Source organism: Callospermophilus lateralis, chromosome 3, assembly GCF_048772815.1.
Source record: "Callospermophilus lateralis isolate mCalLat2 chromosome 3, mCalLat2.hap1, whole genome shotgun sequence".
In the NCBI taxonomy this organism is placed as follows: domain Eukaryota; kingdom Metazoa; phylum Chordata; class Mammalia; order Rodentia; family Sciuridae; genus Callospermophilus; species Callospermophilus lateralis.
In genome coordinates, this window is record NC_135307.1 from 35,037,103 (window position 1) to 35,053,280 (window position 16,178).

A 16,178-nucleotide genomic window follows, 5' to 3' on the forward strand; every position below is an offset into this window, starting at 1 on the left:
AAATGCAGCTCAATCATCCAGACGTTCCTGTAAAGACTGAAGGAGAAATCTTACAGCAATAACAGGTTTGCCGATTTCCTGTGACTTTGGCCAGAAAAATGGTAGATGGGACAGAAATTTAATCACTGAGTAGACAAGCGAAAGAACTGCCACCTTCAGCAATGCCCACAATTTACCATGCTTTCCAAATGGAAATAATAAACAGGGAGGGAAAGCTAAGGCACCGCTCCCTTCACAGGAAGTCAGCTTTTGAGTTCAGGCTTTTATTCTCTTTCTTGTTTCACAGGGATGGGCAAACTTTGCATAAAGCCAGACTGTGGAGATGGCCTCCTCTAAGGATGACACAAAATTCAGTAAGCAAAGAAAATTCATGCAAATGAGACTAATGGTTCTCCGCATTGTGAGTTTTCATTTTTTGCCCAGTTGCCTCTTCTGTAAAATGCAATTTCTGACCTTTCCTCTCTCTTAGAAAAAATGCAAGTATAAAGAAAAATGAGATGTCAATGAAAAGCTGTCAGATGCGCAACAAAGAATGTCCTCAAATAAATCTTATGTTAATTTTTCTTATTTTTTTTCCTTCCCAAAGTCACTAAGAGAAGTGCACAAAAGTCTTTACAGGAATGCTTGCCACGGCTCCTTGACACCATCAAAGTCAGGCATTCTTCACAAAAAGAAAAAAACTCTTCAGCAAATAATAGTGCAATTAGATACCCAAATCCTAGGTCCAGTTTTCTCTTAGACTATCAGAGTGGTGTCGCCATGATTTTTAATCGTTTCTCAACATGATTAAAACACAGAATTCATCAGAGGGTAATATAACCAATACCTGTGTTACCACAACCCAGAGACCATTTAGTGATATTGGCTTCAAGACAGACACAGAGTAAAAGAGAGGGAAAGGAAGGCAGTAAAAGAAGAAGGGAGGGAGAGGGGAGGGGGAAGAGGGGGCAGGGGAAGATTTAAAAGAAAAAGAAAAAGCTTACAGGAAAAACTAAAGTCATTGCATGTGCTTGGCCTATATTTTCTCACGTATCTCATTCTCTTCTCCAATTTATGTGCTTACAAAAAACAATTTACCACCTCCTTTTCCTCTTCATTTGTATCCTGGAATAAGTTATGGTTCTGACAACAGTGTTTTTTCTTTATTTGAAATTATGGCCAAAATGTTATTTTCTAAAGTGAAACACAAAAAGGACCCATACGCCTTTCTGACTGAGCTATCCTTCACAACAGCCCACCTGCCGTACATTTCCTGTTCTGAAGCAGTGATGTCAGAGGCAGGCTGATACCCAAGGCTCAAATGAGAACAGAAAGTGTCTCACACCCTACAGGAGGGAGCCGCCAGCATGGCATGTCCCAACTTGCTGTGGGCATTCGTGGTCTCCACCGGTCTTGGTAAGAAGGCACATATATTTGGTTTTACGAGTTATTCAATTGGACTGGGAGTTGGGAAGAAAGATTAATAGCACAGGAATCTAATCCTCTCATTGGAACCAGTTTCAGAGACAAGAAGTCGATATAGCACTGCCTAGGGCTTGAAACAAGAAGAAAGGTGGTTGGAGGTGGGAACCAGCTTGTGAGTCTGTCTGTTTATCCCTCCAACAGGATGCCCCAATGAGGTCCTTTCTCTCCTCTTTCCCACAGGAGCCAGCATGGCCCAGAGTGTCACCCAGTCTCAACCAGAAATGTCTGTGCAGGAGGCAGAGACTGCCACCCTAGACTGTACATATGACACTAAGGATAGCAATTATTATTTGTACTGGTACAAGCAAACTGCCAGTGGGCAGATGATTCCCATTATTCGCCAAGAAGCTTATAAGCAAGAGAATGCAACAGAGAATCGCTTCTCAGTAAACTTCCAGAAAGCTGCCAAGTCCTTGGGGCTCAAGATCTCAGACTCACAGCTGGGAGATGCTGCTGTGTATTTCTGTGCCCTCCAGGAGCACACAGTGAGACAAGCACCAGGGAGAGGCTGACAGAAACCTCAGACCTCAGTCTCCCTGCACAGATTGGGGAAAAGTGTTGGGGGAAACAGAAACAAACAGAGGAAGTTACTGTCTTCTCTGGAGGAAAAAAAAAAATACTCTTCTGACTATAGGAAACACAGAGAGAATTCTGTAAGCTGTAGTTCTCAACAGTTATCAAATAACGAATATACACAAAAATTCATAGCATTGCAAAGCATGTCTACACATAGTCCAGCAAAACTTATAACTTGATGGAAGGCTACTAAAAATTGTGTCTTAATCTTTATTTCATTAATTACTCTGATTACTAGTTGCATGACCCACAATCGTATCAAAGTTGATATATACAAAATTAAATTTCTTACCTTCCTACAAATCTTATTTTTGTCCTCTATTTTTTCCTACTGAGCTTCAGTCAAGATTTAGGAGCATAATAAAAATCTAGTGTTTTTGTTTGTTTCCTTTCTCAGTGCTGGGAATCAAACCCAGTGCTGTATGCATGTTAGTTAAGTGTCCTACCACTGAGCTATACCCTCAGCCCTAAAATTCTGTTGTTTCTGAGTTTCTGGTTCAGGAAATCTCTCCATCCTCCCCCTTGCAGCCTGAGCTATCTGATTTTTTATGCATATCTCATTTCTTTCTAATTATAAAACAGTTCACATCTCCACACCATGTCTATCTCATTGTTTTCTGATTGACCTATCAATCATTCCTTCTGACTTTAACTGACTTCACCCTTTATCTGATATAAGATGTGATAGTAATTGTGTCTGAGGAGGCAGCAGGGGAGGAGGTGACCATTTAGGAAAACCAGGTCTAGAGGTGGGACCACATAGTTGCCATGGCCACAATGACCCCCACTACATCTATTTCACTGTTAAACTGCCTTGTGGAACATTTAATTTCATCTGCCCACTTTGGAAAGTACAGAGGAGTTTGAGAAGATACTCACACAGCCATAATTAAGTCCCATGGGTGGGTTCCAGAGCTTAGGTTGGAAGAAGGTTTAGAATGAGCTGTAGAAGTGACTGGATCTGGAGAGGCCACGGCCTCTGAATCATTCCAAACCCCACCCACTCCCACCACTCACTGTAAACACATCAGCTCTGGAACACCACACTCCAGTGAGGCTCAGTACCCCTACTGATTCTTGGCTGCAAAGAATGGGTTAAACCCCAAGCTCAGTGGAAGCAACACTCTCACAAGCAGATACCCTGAGGCCTTTCAGGTTTCATTCTCCCCCTTGAATCCTTTGGGCTCCATTAGTCACCAAGACTTACAAATGCAGGCTAGATATCAAGTGTCCTATCAAAGCTTGTTTCTCTCTTCCATCCTTGCTTCTAGTGCCTTCAAACAACTCCTCTCTTATCCACCTAGACTCTCTCATCCTCAATTGTGTCCCCTTCAAACATTGCTTCATGCAGAATGTGAGGGATCTTCCTACCACAAAAAAAACAGATCATGTGTTCCCTCTTTGAGGAAGCCCCCTTCCCATGGAAGCAATCTGTGATTACTCAGAAGGTAAGTCCCATTAAGGCAGAGGACACCACTGTATTTCCAGGACCTGCCATACCTGATGGGTGAGTGGTCAGGGGTCATCTACTGATGAATTAGTCAGTCCCTCCTTAGCAATTCAGGGTCGTTCATTCTCATACTCCTTCCTATGGTACACTCTGGTCATGTGTGCATGACACTGTCCCATGCATCCCTGCCTTGGTTGGCACCATTCCCTCAGCCCTGAACACCCCTCAATTACCCACTTGGCTACTGTTGAAGATGTTCTCCAGCGCCCCCTCTTCTTGCATTCTTGTCCTGACCCTCTTGCCCAGGTAGAACTGACCACTTCCTCCTTCATCTTAACTGAAATCCTAAACTTATTTCTAATGCAGCACACCTAATCATTTATGATATTTATATGTGTTTTTCACTGTCTCCCCACTGAAAAGCAGTCTTCAGGTATCAGGAGCTGAAGCCTTACTCATTTTGATAGGAACAGTGCCTACCACATTCCTTAATTCATAGATGTTTTTTGAATGAAGTTAATTAATTAATGGCATTTTCCTCATTAAACTTGATAAAGTAAAAATTGATAAAAATTTTATATTGCCATCTCCTATATAGTTGTTTTAGTCAGCTTTTTTACCGCTACGACTAAAAGACCCAATCAGAAAAATCATAGAGGAGGAAAAGTTTACTTGAGGGCTCACTGTTTTAGAGGCCTTAGTCCACAGAAGCCAGCCTCAGTCCTTGGGGCTGGTGGTGAGGTAGAACATCATGGTGGAAGAGTGCGGCAGAAGGAAGTGACTCACATGATGATCAAGAAGCAGAGAGAGAGGCTTCACTTGACACAATTATAAACCCCAAAGCCATACCCAATGCCCCACCTCCTGCAGCTGCCTCCAGTTACCACCCAGTTAATCCCATCAGGGATTAATTCACTGATTGGGTTAAGGGACTCACAACCTAATCATTTCTTCTCTGAACTCTCTTGCATTGTCTCACACATGAGCTTTTTGGGGGGCACCTCACGTACAAACCATAACAGTTGTATGAACTCCAGATTCTGGGCAAACTCAGAACTATATAGTATACCAAAAAATTAAGAGTAACAACAATATTATGTTGGGAGTATTAATAGTAATAGTAGCTAACACTCATTGCCATTGTATATCTGCCCCACATTCCAATAGGTGTATGGCATATAACTTCATTTAGTAGCCCCAACATATCTACGTTGTAGGTATTGATATCCCAAGTATGTGTAAGGAATTAAAGCCTAAACGGTCCAACATGCCTAAAATCACAGTGTATGTGTACTTGGGACTCTGTCTCCCCAAAACGTGGAAAATACAGTCTGTCTTATTAATACAATAGACATATAGATATAATTATATAATTATAAGAAAATATGTGAGAAAATAGTGCTGTACTGTACATAAACTTATAGTCTGTTCTTATTTTTTGAAAGATGATGATTGCAAGATGAGACTATTATTAGTCATATTTATTAATAACACTAAAATATAAAAATAATAGTATTATCATTGTTGATTTTTTTACATCAGGAATTTATACCTTTTTACATTAGTTTGATATTATTTAACTTTTTTAAATTTATTTAAAATTATTTAAATTTTTTCATTGCATTTTGAAATTGTATTTTAAACTTAAAACCTAAAATAGAAGTTTTGTCGGGTGCTAATAAATATTGTGGCTGTCATTTTCTAGAAAATGATACTCAATGAAGAATATAGAAATTTAAACAGGATTTCTAAACCGTCCAAGTTTGTCATAGGAAAATATTTCTTTTTTTAACTTTATAAACTTATTTGTTATATGATTAGATGTTTCTGGGAATGCTCTTTTCTAATTTTTCCCTCCAGCTAAAACGAATACATTCTGAATATTTTCTTCTATCAAGTTCTTCCATAGCATGAGTTCCTATGACTAAAAAAACTTTAGAATACCTTAATAAGTTCTGCAGGCATTGTTTTGCTTTTTTTTTCTTTTTTCTAAACTGGGGATATTCTAAGTAATGCTATGATTCTTTAAAAAGAAAAAAAGAAGAAGAAGAATTCTTGAAGAGAAGGAGAAGGAAAAGAAACTTGTATGCAAGTAAAAGAAACCTAGATCAAAGTAACTGGAGCAAAAAAAAAAAAAAAAAAAAAAACAAGCACAAATTTGTTAGCTAACAAAACAAAAACATTCAGCTAAACTACTTCTTCAGGAAGAACCAAAGTCAAATGCTCACAGAATTTTACCAGTACTAGGTCTCCATCACTTGGTTCTTTTTTTATTATTTTTCCATGTTTTTATTGATGCATTATAATTATACCTATGGTGGGATTCACTGTTCCATATTCATACATGCACACAATGTAACAATATAATTGAGCCAGCATTTCCATTTCCCTGTCCTCCTCCCTCTCCCTGGTCCCTTTCCTCTAGGCTACTCTTCTCCCTTCCATTTTCCTGAGGTTCCACTCCCCTATACCTTTCTTTTCCTTTTTTCTCTCTAGCTTCTGCATTTGAGAGAAAACATGTGACCCTTGACTTTAAGTCTGGTTTATTTCACTTAAATAATGTTCTCAAGTTCCATCCATTTTCCTGCAAATGACATAATTTCATTCTTCTTTATGACATAATAAAACTCCATTGTATATATAAACCATATTTTCTTTACTCATTCGTCTACAGTGGACACGTAGGCTGATCCCATAGTTTGGCTATTGTGACTCGTGCTGCTACAAAATGGGTATGCATGCATCTCTACAGTACAATGTAATTCTTTAGAATAAATGCTGAGTAGTATAGGCTGGGTCATATGGTGATTCCATGCCTGGTCTTTTGAGGCAAACCACTCATTTCCATGTGGCTGTACATAAAAATCCCACCAACAGTGTAAAAGTGTTCTTTTTTTCCACATCCTCTTCAGAATTTATTATTGTTTGTATTCTTAACTTGGATGACTTGGCTCTTCTTTATCCAGGCTTCATTCTGAAGCAGGCCAAGACAGCTAGTAAGAACCTCAGAATTGTGTCTTGCTGTATTAGTTTCCTACTGTTGCAGCAACAGTTTACCAAAAAAAAAAAAAAATGACTTACACAATGTTAATTTGCTGTCTTACAGTTCTGGAAGTCAGAAATCTTCTCGAACTAAGATTAAGGTGTTAGCAGGGCCCTTATGGCATCTTAAGGACTTCCACATTCCTTGGTTTACAGTCTTTTTCCATGTTCAAAACCAGAAATCGTGCCACTCTGATCTCTGCTACATTCTGTCATCCCCTTAGCCTATCCTGGCCCTCCTGATCCCTTTGCTTCTCTCATATAAAGATTTGGACGATTTCATTGATTGCCCAGATAATCCAGAATAACCTCCCTATCTCAGATCTTTAATTTAATCAAATTTTAAAATCCGTGTTACCCTATTAAGTAAGATATTTTCAGGCTGTGGAGATAGGACATGGACATTGCTATCAACGGAATATTTGTGTCCCCCACCCCCAAAAGTAATATGTTGAAGTCCTAATCCCCAAAGTAATGGCATTAGGAGGTAGGGCCTGCAGAAATTGATTATGTCATGATGGTGGAAGTCTCATACATGGGATGAATACATGAATGGTGAGTCTTGGAACGCTCCCTTGGCTCCTTCCACAAGGTGAGGTTACAGTGAGCAGACAGCCATCTATAAATCAGAAAGTTGACCTTCATCTGCCACTGAGCCATCTTGCCACTTGACATTGGACCTCCAGCCTCCAGAACTGTGAGAAATAAATGTTAAAGTTACTTGGTTTGTGGCATTTTTGTAACTGCAGCCGAAGTGGACAAATACATCTTTTTGCCTATCATAACTGCCAATTTATTAACTCCAGGAGAAGAAGCAAGCTTTTTTCCTGGTAACAGGAACATCCTTAGACTAATGTGTTGCACTCAGCCTGTTCAGATCTGGGAAAGGGGAAGAAGTGGTTTCCCCCAAAGCAAAGCCAGGACGTTATTAGAAAGGGAACAGATGAATACTGGGTGGGCAAAAATAACAGACCCTACACTATTAATTTTCTTTCAAACTCCTTTTTCCATCAAAAAACAATAATAATCTTACATATTAATTCCCATGAAATAATTCTTTAAATTACCCAAGTTTACATTTCAACAGAACAAGCAAAAAGCAATGAATAAAATTGCTTCACAATGATGCAGAAAGTCTGTTGACTGGAAATTCAGAACAGACATTTATTCAGGATCACTTCAATGTGTTCAGTAGATAAAAGGATGAATAAGAAATATTTAATGGTAAATTTAGCCCAGAGGTGGGTTAAATTGTACATTTGATAAACGGAAACTGAAGAATGAGAAAAAGACAGCTTGATGTCACTTGCTATGAAAAACCTGACATTACACCCTAAACCTAAACTCCAGAAGTTCAAAGGCAGCAAATATGAGGAGGCCAGGACAGGATCATTCTAAATCACCTGAAACCATTTAGGAATAATCTTGATCATTTCGGCTGCAAGTGGAAGTTTTATTTAAGCAACTCCTACAGATCATATACTATGAATAATGGTTCATTTGGGGCATCTCTATAAAACAAAGAGAGATAAAGGCAGGAAGAAAGAAAACTAGCAGGCAATTATTTTGCTTAAAACATACTCAATGTTAAAACATTCAAAAGAGTTTGAGAACATATAGAAGAATCAAGGCAAGTCAGAAAATATGTGAATAATAATCAGAACTCAGAAAACAGAAAAAGCAAAAGAAAAGTTGCTTACAGCAACATAGAAGTTCAAAGATGAAGAATTAGAGCAGAAATAAATGTGGCAGGAATGCTGAAGGAAAATGAGGATAAACATTTCAGGAGTTTAAAAACACTGGCAAATACAAACTTAAAGATTGCAGAGTAGAGTGCCCTAGAAACAGTTTAGCAGAATGTTATATACTATTAGAATTCAGGCACAGGTAAGAAATATGATAATCATAAATAAAAATGTAAGGATCTTAAGGTTTTTCATTTAGTATATATTGAATAGTGAAGCCATGACAATCATGGCTTCACTACTCAATATATACTAAATGAATCACAAGTTCTCTATAAAACAGTTCTGGATATAATTTAGGAAATGGAGAGTCAAGTACCTCGTATAGAAAAAGAGAAATAATAAACCGTAATGTAGACCAAATGACATTCTGTTGTAGAAAGCCCTCAGGCATGGCAACATTCAGCATATTATTGGGTTAAAATAAAACTAAACTCATGTAAAAACTCTCCCAAGCAATATCAACATAGTATGTGTGTGCATGCATGTGCGTGTGCATGTGCAGCATGTAGGTATCGCACACACATGCATGTGTGCATTACAATGACATGTTGCATGAATGTTTATGTATAGAAATATACATATTTCTCAGAGAGGCCATATTCTGGCAACTCCCTTATCCCCCACTCCCTACTATCCTATTAGATCTAGCCGTAGATTTTCCAGCTTTTCTTCCAGAAAAATGCCCCATAGTTAAAATATAGTCTTTGTCTTAGCTATTCCAATGCAGGATTCCTCTTGATCTAGTATATCATTATTTTATTTCTTCCATGGAACTGTGCTTTGTTATGATATGATCAGTTACTACGAGGGATGTTATAAACAACAGTACTACAGAATTCATTATTGGGTATACTGTAGGTACTTTGTTAAGCACATAGCTTACACATTACCTCAGGATTTTTATGAGATCCCATAAAAAAATTGCTTATGAAACATAACATGAGAACCACTTGTACCTACACTTGTGGTCTGTTTTATCATACAGACAAGGTAATTGTCTATTTTCCTTCTTTTTATGTTTTTATTAGTGCTTTATAGTAATACATAATACTGAGGTTCATTTTGACATAATCACACATGCATGGATAATAATGTGCTTCATTGCAGTCTCCAGTAACCTCCTAGTTCCCTCCCCTCCTTGATTCTTCAGATGATAGACACCTGAGCTGGTTCCATTACTTGACCATTGTGAGTTGCTGTAAATACTTACGTGCCTGTATCACTATAGCATGCTGAGTTTAGTTCTTTGGGTTAAATACCAAGGAAGGGAATAGCTGTGTTATATGGTGCTTCCATTCCTAGTCTTTTGAAGAATCTCCATACTGCTTTCCAAAGTGGTTGAAAAATGGATTAAGAAAATATGGCATGTACACACACACACACACACACACACACACACACACACAATGAAGTTTTACTCAGCTATAAAGGAGAATAAAATTATGGCATTTGCTAAAAAATGAATGGAGCTAGAAAATATCATGCTAAGTGAAATAAGCCAGACTCAGAAAGTCGAGGGTCAAATGTTTTCTCTCAAATGTGGAAATCAGAGCAAAATAAGGGGGAAAAGGGAAAACAGAGATCAGTGGAGTAGAAGAAAGGGATAGAGAGGGAGGTAGGAGAGATGAGAAAAGGGAAGAACTGCAGAATGAAATTGACCAAATTTTGCTATTTACATATATGAGTATACCACAGTGAATTTGCAATCTCACCAACAATGCATGGATGTACCTTTTTTTCCCCCATCCTTGCTAGTATTTTATTATTCTTTCTATGCTTGATGATTGCCATTCTAACTGGAGTGAGATGAAATATCAGTGTAATTTTGATTTTCATTTTCCTGATTTCTAGGAATGTTGAACATTTTTTCATACATTTGTTACCCATTTGTATTTCTTCTTTTGAGAAATGTGTGTTTAGTTCTTTTGCCCATTTTTTTTTGATTGGGTTATTTGTGTGTGTATGTGTGTGTGTGTGTGTGTGTGTGTGTGTGTGAGAGAGAGAGAGAGAGAGAGAGAGAGAGAGAGAGAGAGATTTCATTTTATTAGTTCTTTATATGTTCTAGATGCTAATCCCCTATCAGAGTAGCAGCTGGCAAAGATTTTCTTCCACTCTCCTCACTCTTTTATTTCCTTGGCTATGCATAAACTTTTTAATTTGATGCCATCCCATTTATTGATTCTTGGTTTTATTTCTTAAGCTTTAGGGTTCTTGTTAAGGAAGAGTCAGTCCCTGTTAAAGTGTTGACCGTATGTTTTCTTCTAGCAGTTGCAATGTTTCTGGTATAACTCCTAGGTCTTTGGTTCACTTTGAGTTTATTTTTGTGGAGGTTGAACGAGATCTAGCTTCATTTTTCTACATGTGGCTATCCCAGCACCATTTGTTTGCTATCTTTTCTCCAACATGTTTTTGGTAGCTTTGTCAAGTTATCAGATGATTCTATGTATGCAGGTTTGTCTCTTTGCCTTCAATTCTATTCCATTGATCTCCATGTCTGTTTTGATGCAGCTACCATGCTGTTTTCTCTCTTTACATTGACTGCCAAAATCTTCAGAACCAAGGACAGCTCAACTCTAACAACAGTGGCTAATTGCCCATGTTTTGGAGGAAAAAAGAAGATGGAAACAAAACAAGGTAATTAATGTCAAAATACTTGTCTTTTCCCTTTGCCACTAAAGACAGACTCTCCTGGGGTAGGGAGAGATAAGAAACAAATAGTGCCTTCTCACTTTGCCCTCCTGTGGTGAGCTCTCTGCTTTGCCCCCTTGACTGCTGTATTCTCTCTGATACTAGGAATCAGCATTTTCCATTGAATACAGGACATAGTGTAAAGTCTTTTGACAGGAAGAAACACTTTCCACTTACAAGAGGGGATAAGCAAATAACCAGTGGGTATTTGGCACAGACGTTTTCTACAGTACCTTACAATTACACTTTTTGATCATCTCTTCCACGTGGCACCCACCAATTCAGAAAAGCAAGAAATATGAGATCTAAAGGTCTCTAGTTCCATCTTGCTTTGCCTCAATTCATATCCAAGAGAAAACATTCAAGAAACCACATGAATTTCAATAGAATTGACACTTCCTACCAAAGACTGTAAGAGTGGTTAAGGGATTAAACATATAAACATATACAGTAGTCCCCCTTTGTCTATTGGGAATGTGTTCCAAAACACCTGGGAGATTACTGAAACCACAGATAATACTGAACCCTATTTCTATACTATTTCTTCTATACATACATACCCATGGTAAAGTATGATTCTATAAATTAAGTACTCTAAGAGATTAACAATAATAGCTAATAATAAAATATAATAATTATTATTATAGTAGTAGTATACTATAATAAAAGTTATTTAAAATTTCTGGATTGTTTATTTTCAGAATTTGCCATTTACTATTTTTGGACTGCATTGACCACTGATAACTGAAATAGTAGAAAGCAAAATCATGGATAAAGAGGACCACTGCATTGATAGTAATTCCTTTGTTGTCATCAAAGTGTGTTCATGTTTTCAGGGCATCCTGTGCGTCAGACTAAGGGTAATCATACAGTAGAAAACTATAAAAACTTCACACATTTTTAAGGTGACTTCAAAAATATTTTGTCATTAGTTAAAATGTTGAATTAGCTACCAAGGTTAATTCCACTGATTTAAATATTGGCATTTTTAAATAAAGCTCATATGTTTTTAAATATATTCAGTGAAATCTTAATATCAAAGTGATTTGATGCCCATCAACATCCAACTAAAATTCATAAACAAGCTCTTGACTAACAGTGAAAAACTTTGTATTGGTCTTTGATGTCCTTGAAATCAAACTTCCACTCAAAATCTTCAGAATATAATTTTCATATATCTTTGTTTATAAGTCTTTTATCATTCCAAATGTCTGCACCAAAACATATATAAAATTTGAATTATTTTTTATTTTTTCTGACCATACTGTCTTAATAAGTTTTATTATGAAAGGCAAAATTTATTTTTCGAAATGAATTTCTTAATAAAATGTCTGGAGTTAGATTGATGGTGCTTTAATTGAAGGAGACTTCCCTGACACCAATAAATTGTCCCTTTGTTTCATGCCCCAGAAGTTTTTTAAACCTCAAGGCAATCCTGCAAGGAAAGATTCCTGCTTACATAAAGTAGGGCAGGGACAATTGTGAAATGGGAGATATACAGATGAGAACCACAGTGAAGTTAGACCATTTTTAGGAAAGATTACATATGAAAGGTAAAGATTTAGAAATTGATTCCCTTAAAATACATATGTGTTTTCTAGTTTGAATATTATTGCTTAGACTGCTCTAAATGATATGGTTACATTTAGAGCATGCAATGGAGTTCAAGGAAAATTAGCAGGAATTTTGCAGGAAAGAAACTTGAGTTTCACTAAAACTAATAAATTTCCTAAAAACCTGTTTGGCATTTCCAGCTTGGAAGACTAGCTACTGACAAGTTAGATTATGGGAGACTGAATTCTTGCATGACACAAAGCCATTTGAACATGTATCTTTATCTCAGAAAAGGCAGTTTGAAATGCCAGGGTCATTCATTAATAACAGTGAAAGAAAAAGTTACCCCAATCTTGGAAAAAAGAAAAATAAAGATTGCTAGCTCTTTTTTCCCCCTCTAGTATTCAAGAACATTTTCAAGTAAGCATTCATCTGACATTCTTGGAGAATGTAACTTTGTTGTCACAGTTTATTTACCTAGCAATCCGTAATGGAGAAATAGCTCAGATGGTTTCCACTCCTATGGGTTTGAGGTTAACCTACAAAAATGAAAGAGGTGTTTGAGTTCATAGCCTGGAAGAGAAATTAACCCCTGAATTGTGGTGTCAACCCTAATGATATTTTACTTTGCCATCTACACAGTTCTTTTTCCTATAAGCCCTTGTGGGATCAGCCTTTTTATTAGTAGTTTTCTCACTAAGGACTTTAATAAAAATTGGGCACAGTCTCACTCCCTGTTTCTATTAGAATATGGTTTTTAGCACATTCTGGCACCAAATCAGATAATTACTTCCTAATATCTCAGCTATAAAACCCTGATTCCACATACAACTATTTTGGACAAAAAGGCATCTAGCAATTATTTAATTTGATTAGCCCGACATTTAAAGGTTTTCTTGTTGGAAGAAATCTTATAGGCCAGATGTCTTGAAACATTCCTGATTATTTCTAACAGTCTAAATTTATCCACAAAGGCAAAAGAAAATAGTTGATTAATTTATGATAAGAGTTTCAAATCCCAAGGTCTATATTATGCCTCTCACAACCACCTGGCACATCCTGGCTTTGAAGAGCAGCTTCATAAAAATATAAGCAGAGGACTTGGAGATCTTTCATGGAGCAAATTCCCTCTGTCCCACCCACACCTTTATGGAAGGCTTTCAGACTCCAAGACCAGAATTATTACTGGAGGTGAAAGGAAACTACCAAGTATTATTGGGTCGTTGTCTCTTACTTGAAAAATCTTACTAAATTCATACTGATTTCCTGGATGCAAAAGCCTGTCCTGACTCACTTAAGGGATGCCAAGAGAGCTCACTTGTCAATTCAGGGGCATGCATCTTCCTCCTCAAAATTGTCCAGTTTTTCCTCCTCCCTTCCCAGTCACCCCTACTTTCACCCTCCCTTGAAGGCCAGCTGTATCTTCTCTACCAATTTCTAAAATGGGACTTCTAACCCTTCTATGTTACACTCAGATTCTAGAGGATCTCAGTGATTCCTAAATCTCAAATAGAATTCAACTGAGCTGTGCTGACAAATCTGAATCTCTAGCAAGAGCCTCCTCATCACAGACCCACATAGACACCTCAAAATTGACCAACTGTTCAAAATTGAACTCATTATCACACCACTCTAGAGGTCCTCCTTCTCTAGTGTCCCCATCTCAGTAAAGAAAACATCATTCCCTCCAAGGCATTTTTCCTCATTCTAGTCAGAGTTAGCTTTAAAAATGCAAACGTGTTCTGTTTGCTCTCTTGCTTAAAACTAATCATCAGTGGCTTCCCATTTCCCACAGGAACAAAATTTGAAATCATTATCAAGGCTCACAAAGTCTTCTTTGCTCTGATTAGTTCTCTGGTCTTATCTCTCAGGTGTCTCTTTCACCAGTGTTAAACTATTTTCTCCCTACTTTCTCCTGTGTATACTTCCCGGTCCTCTCTTCATGCTCCACTCTGCTCTGTGCCCCAATAACCAACCTATAGGGAACACATCATGACTTATCTTGCCTTCCTGTTTCCAGGGGAGCACCTACAGAGATCAGAGAAAGAGGGGGATTTAAGGTCAGGGTGTACATTCACCCAGCCTCCTCCATCTGGCACTGACCCAGGCTGACCCCCAAGAGCACAATGTCAACTTGTTCAGGAAGGCTCACCAAACAGCCTTTTTTTCCTCTGTATTCCAGTTACAACTCCTTCTGTCACATTCAAGTCCTGTAATGATGTCAGTCCCAGGGTACAACACTATTCCCTGAACTCTGCTTACACATTAATATTTTTATAACTGGTGCCACATTCCTCAAATTACAAAATTGTGTGTTTCACAAGTTTTCTGCCAGTTTTCTGTCTGCTCCCAGATTTAAATATATGCCAATTTCAACTTTAAGGCTACTTCTTCAGGGTGGCCCTGCCTAGGCCCCTGGCCTCAGGTTACTACCTGCTAACCATCCCTCAATACCTGTCAATCCCCCATCACAACTTCCTTCACACTTAATGCCAAGCATTAAATGAGTGCCAACGTCGCCTGTTCTGCAGGCAGCACACTCTATCACATCACAGATGAGTCCCTCTTGACCTTGATCATCACCATCACCCAAGAGCTCAACCCGGGATCTGGAACATAATGGATTCTCAAGTTATTTCTCTAATTCACAAACGGATGGATTTAATGAATGAATGGATGGTCCTACTTTTATTCCATAAATAATGCTGCAACAGAAAAAAAAAAGCAAAAGTTCTTGGAAGTACAAATGCTTGATAACATGTTAGTGATGGGACCCTTCAATATCTATTTCTCAGAAAATAATGCGAGGAAGATGGAAAATAACTTTGAATTAAAGATATAGCTGCAGAACATTTACTAAAAAACAAGCACTCACATGACTCAAAATAATAAGCAAGATTCAAACAAGCAATGTTCTTTGAACACAATTCAATAAAGCTAGAAATTAATAATTAAAATATAGCCAACAAATGAGAGGAAAAGGAATTAACCACTTATAATATTCTAAATAATTTCCAGTCAAGGAATTAAAAGTTAAAATTACAGGCCATTAAAAATTAACACTAATGATTGTACTATGTATAAAAACCTATGGATTTGTCCAAAGCAATATTAATAAGAAAATACATAGCTTTACATACACTTCTAAGAATAAAATAAAGAAGCCAAATCCTGTATTTCAAGAAACAAAGAAAGAAAGCAAAATAATCAAAATGGGAAAAACTTTAATAATAAAAGTGAGAATTAAAAAGCAATGCAAAAATTAGTATTCTAGAAAAACTGTTAATAAAATGAGAGAAAATACAAATATAAAACATTAATGAGAAAGGTGACATAACTGCAGATAAACTGTCAGTTACTATTTTCTGTAAATTGATCTTGATTAAACAGATGAATTTTAGAAATATGTAACTTTTTCATTTAAATAGCTCAACTTTATAAAAATTGTACATTATTTTGTAATTCCAAAGTTAGTGTTAAATTTAAAGGGGAAAAAAATCCTGAATTCTGCCTCTTTCTCCTTCCCCATCTACCCAGTATGCAAATATTACACATACACCAATTATTATATCTCAACTCTTCCATGCTCTCATCTTTTAAAAGCATATATTCCACCCCTATTTTGTGTCAGTCATCATGCTAGACCCTGGGAAAAC

The 16,178-nt window shown here is 37.2% G+C and overlaps 1 protein-coding gene across 1 annotated transcript in view; it reads left to right on the forward strand.

Moving 5' to 3' along the window:
- Nucleotides 1-1,346: 1,346 nt before the first annotated feature.
- The window catches only part of LOC143395113 (T cell receptor alpha chain MC.7.G5-like), a 273,058-nt gene continuing 258,226 nt past the window's right edge, over nt 1,347-16,178 (forward strand). Inside the window, exons 1-2 of the mRNA XM_076849979.1 lie at nt 1,347-1,395; nt 1,645-1,949. Coding sequence (XP_076706094.1) covers nt 1,347-1,395; nt 1,645-1,949 — 354 coding nt within the window. The remainder of the gene's footprint in view (nt 1,396-1,644; nt 1,950-16,178) is intronic.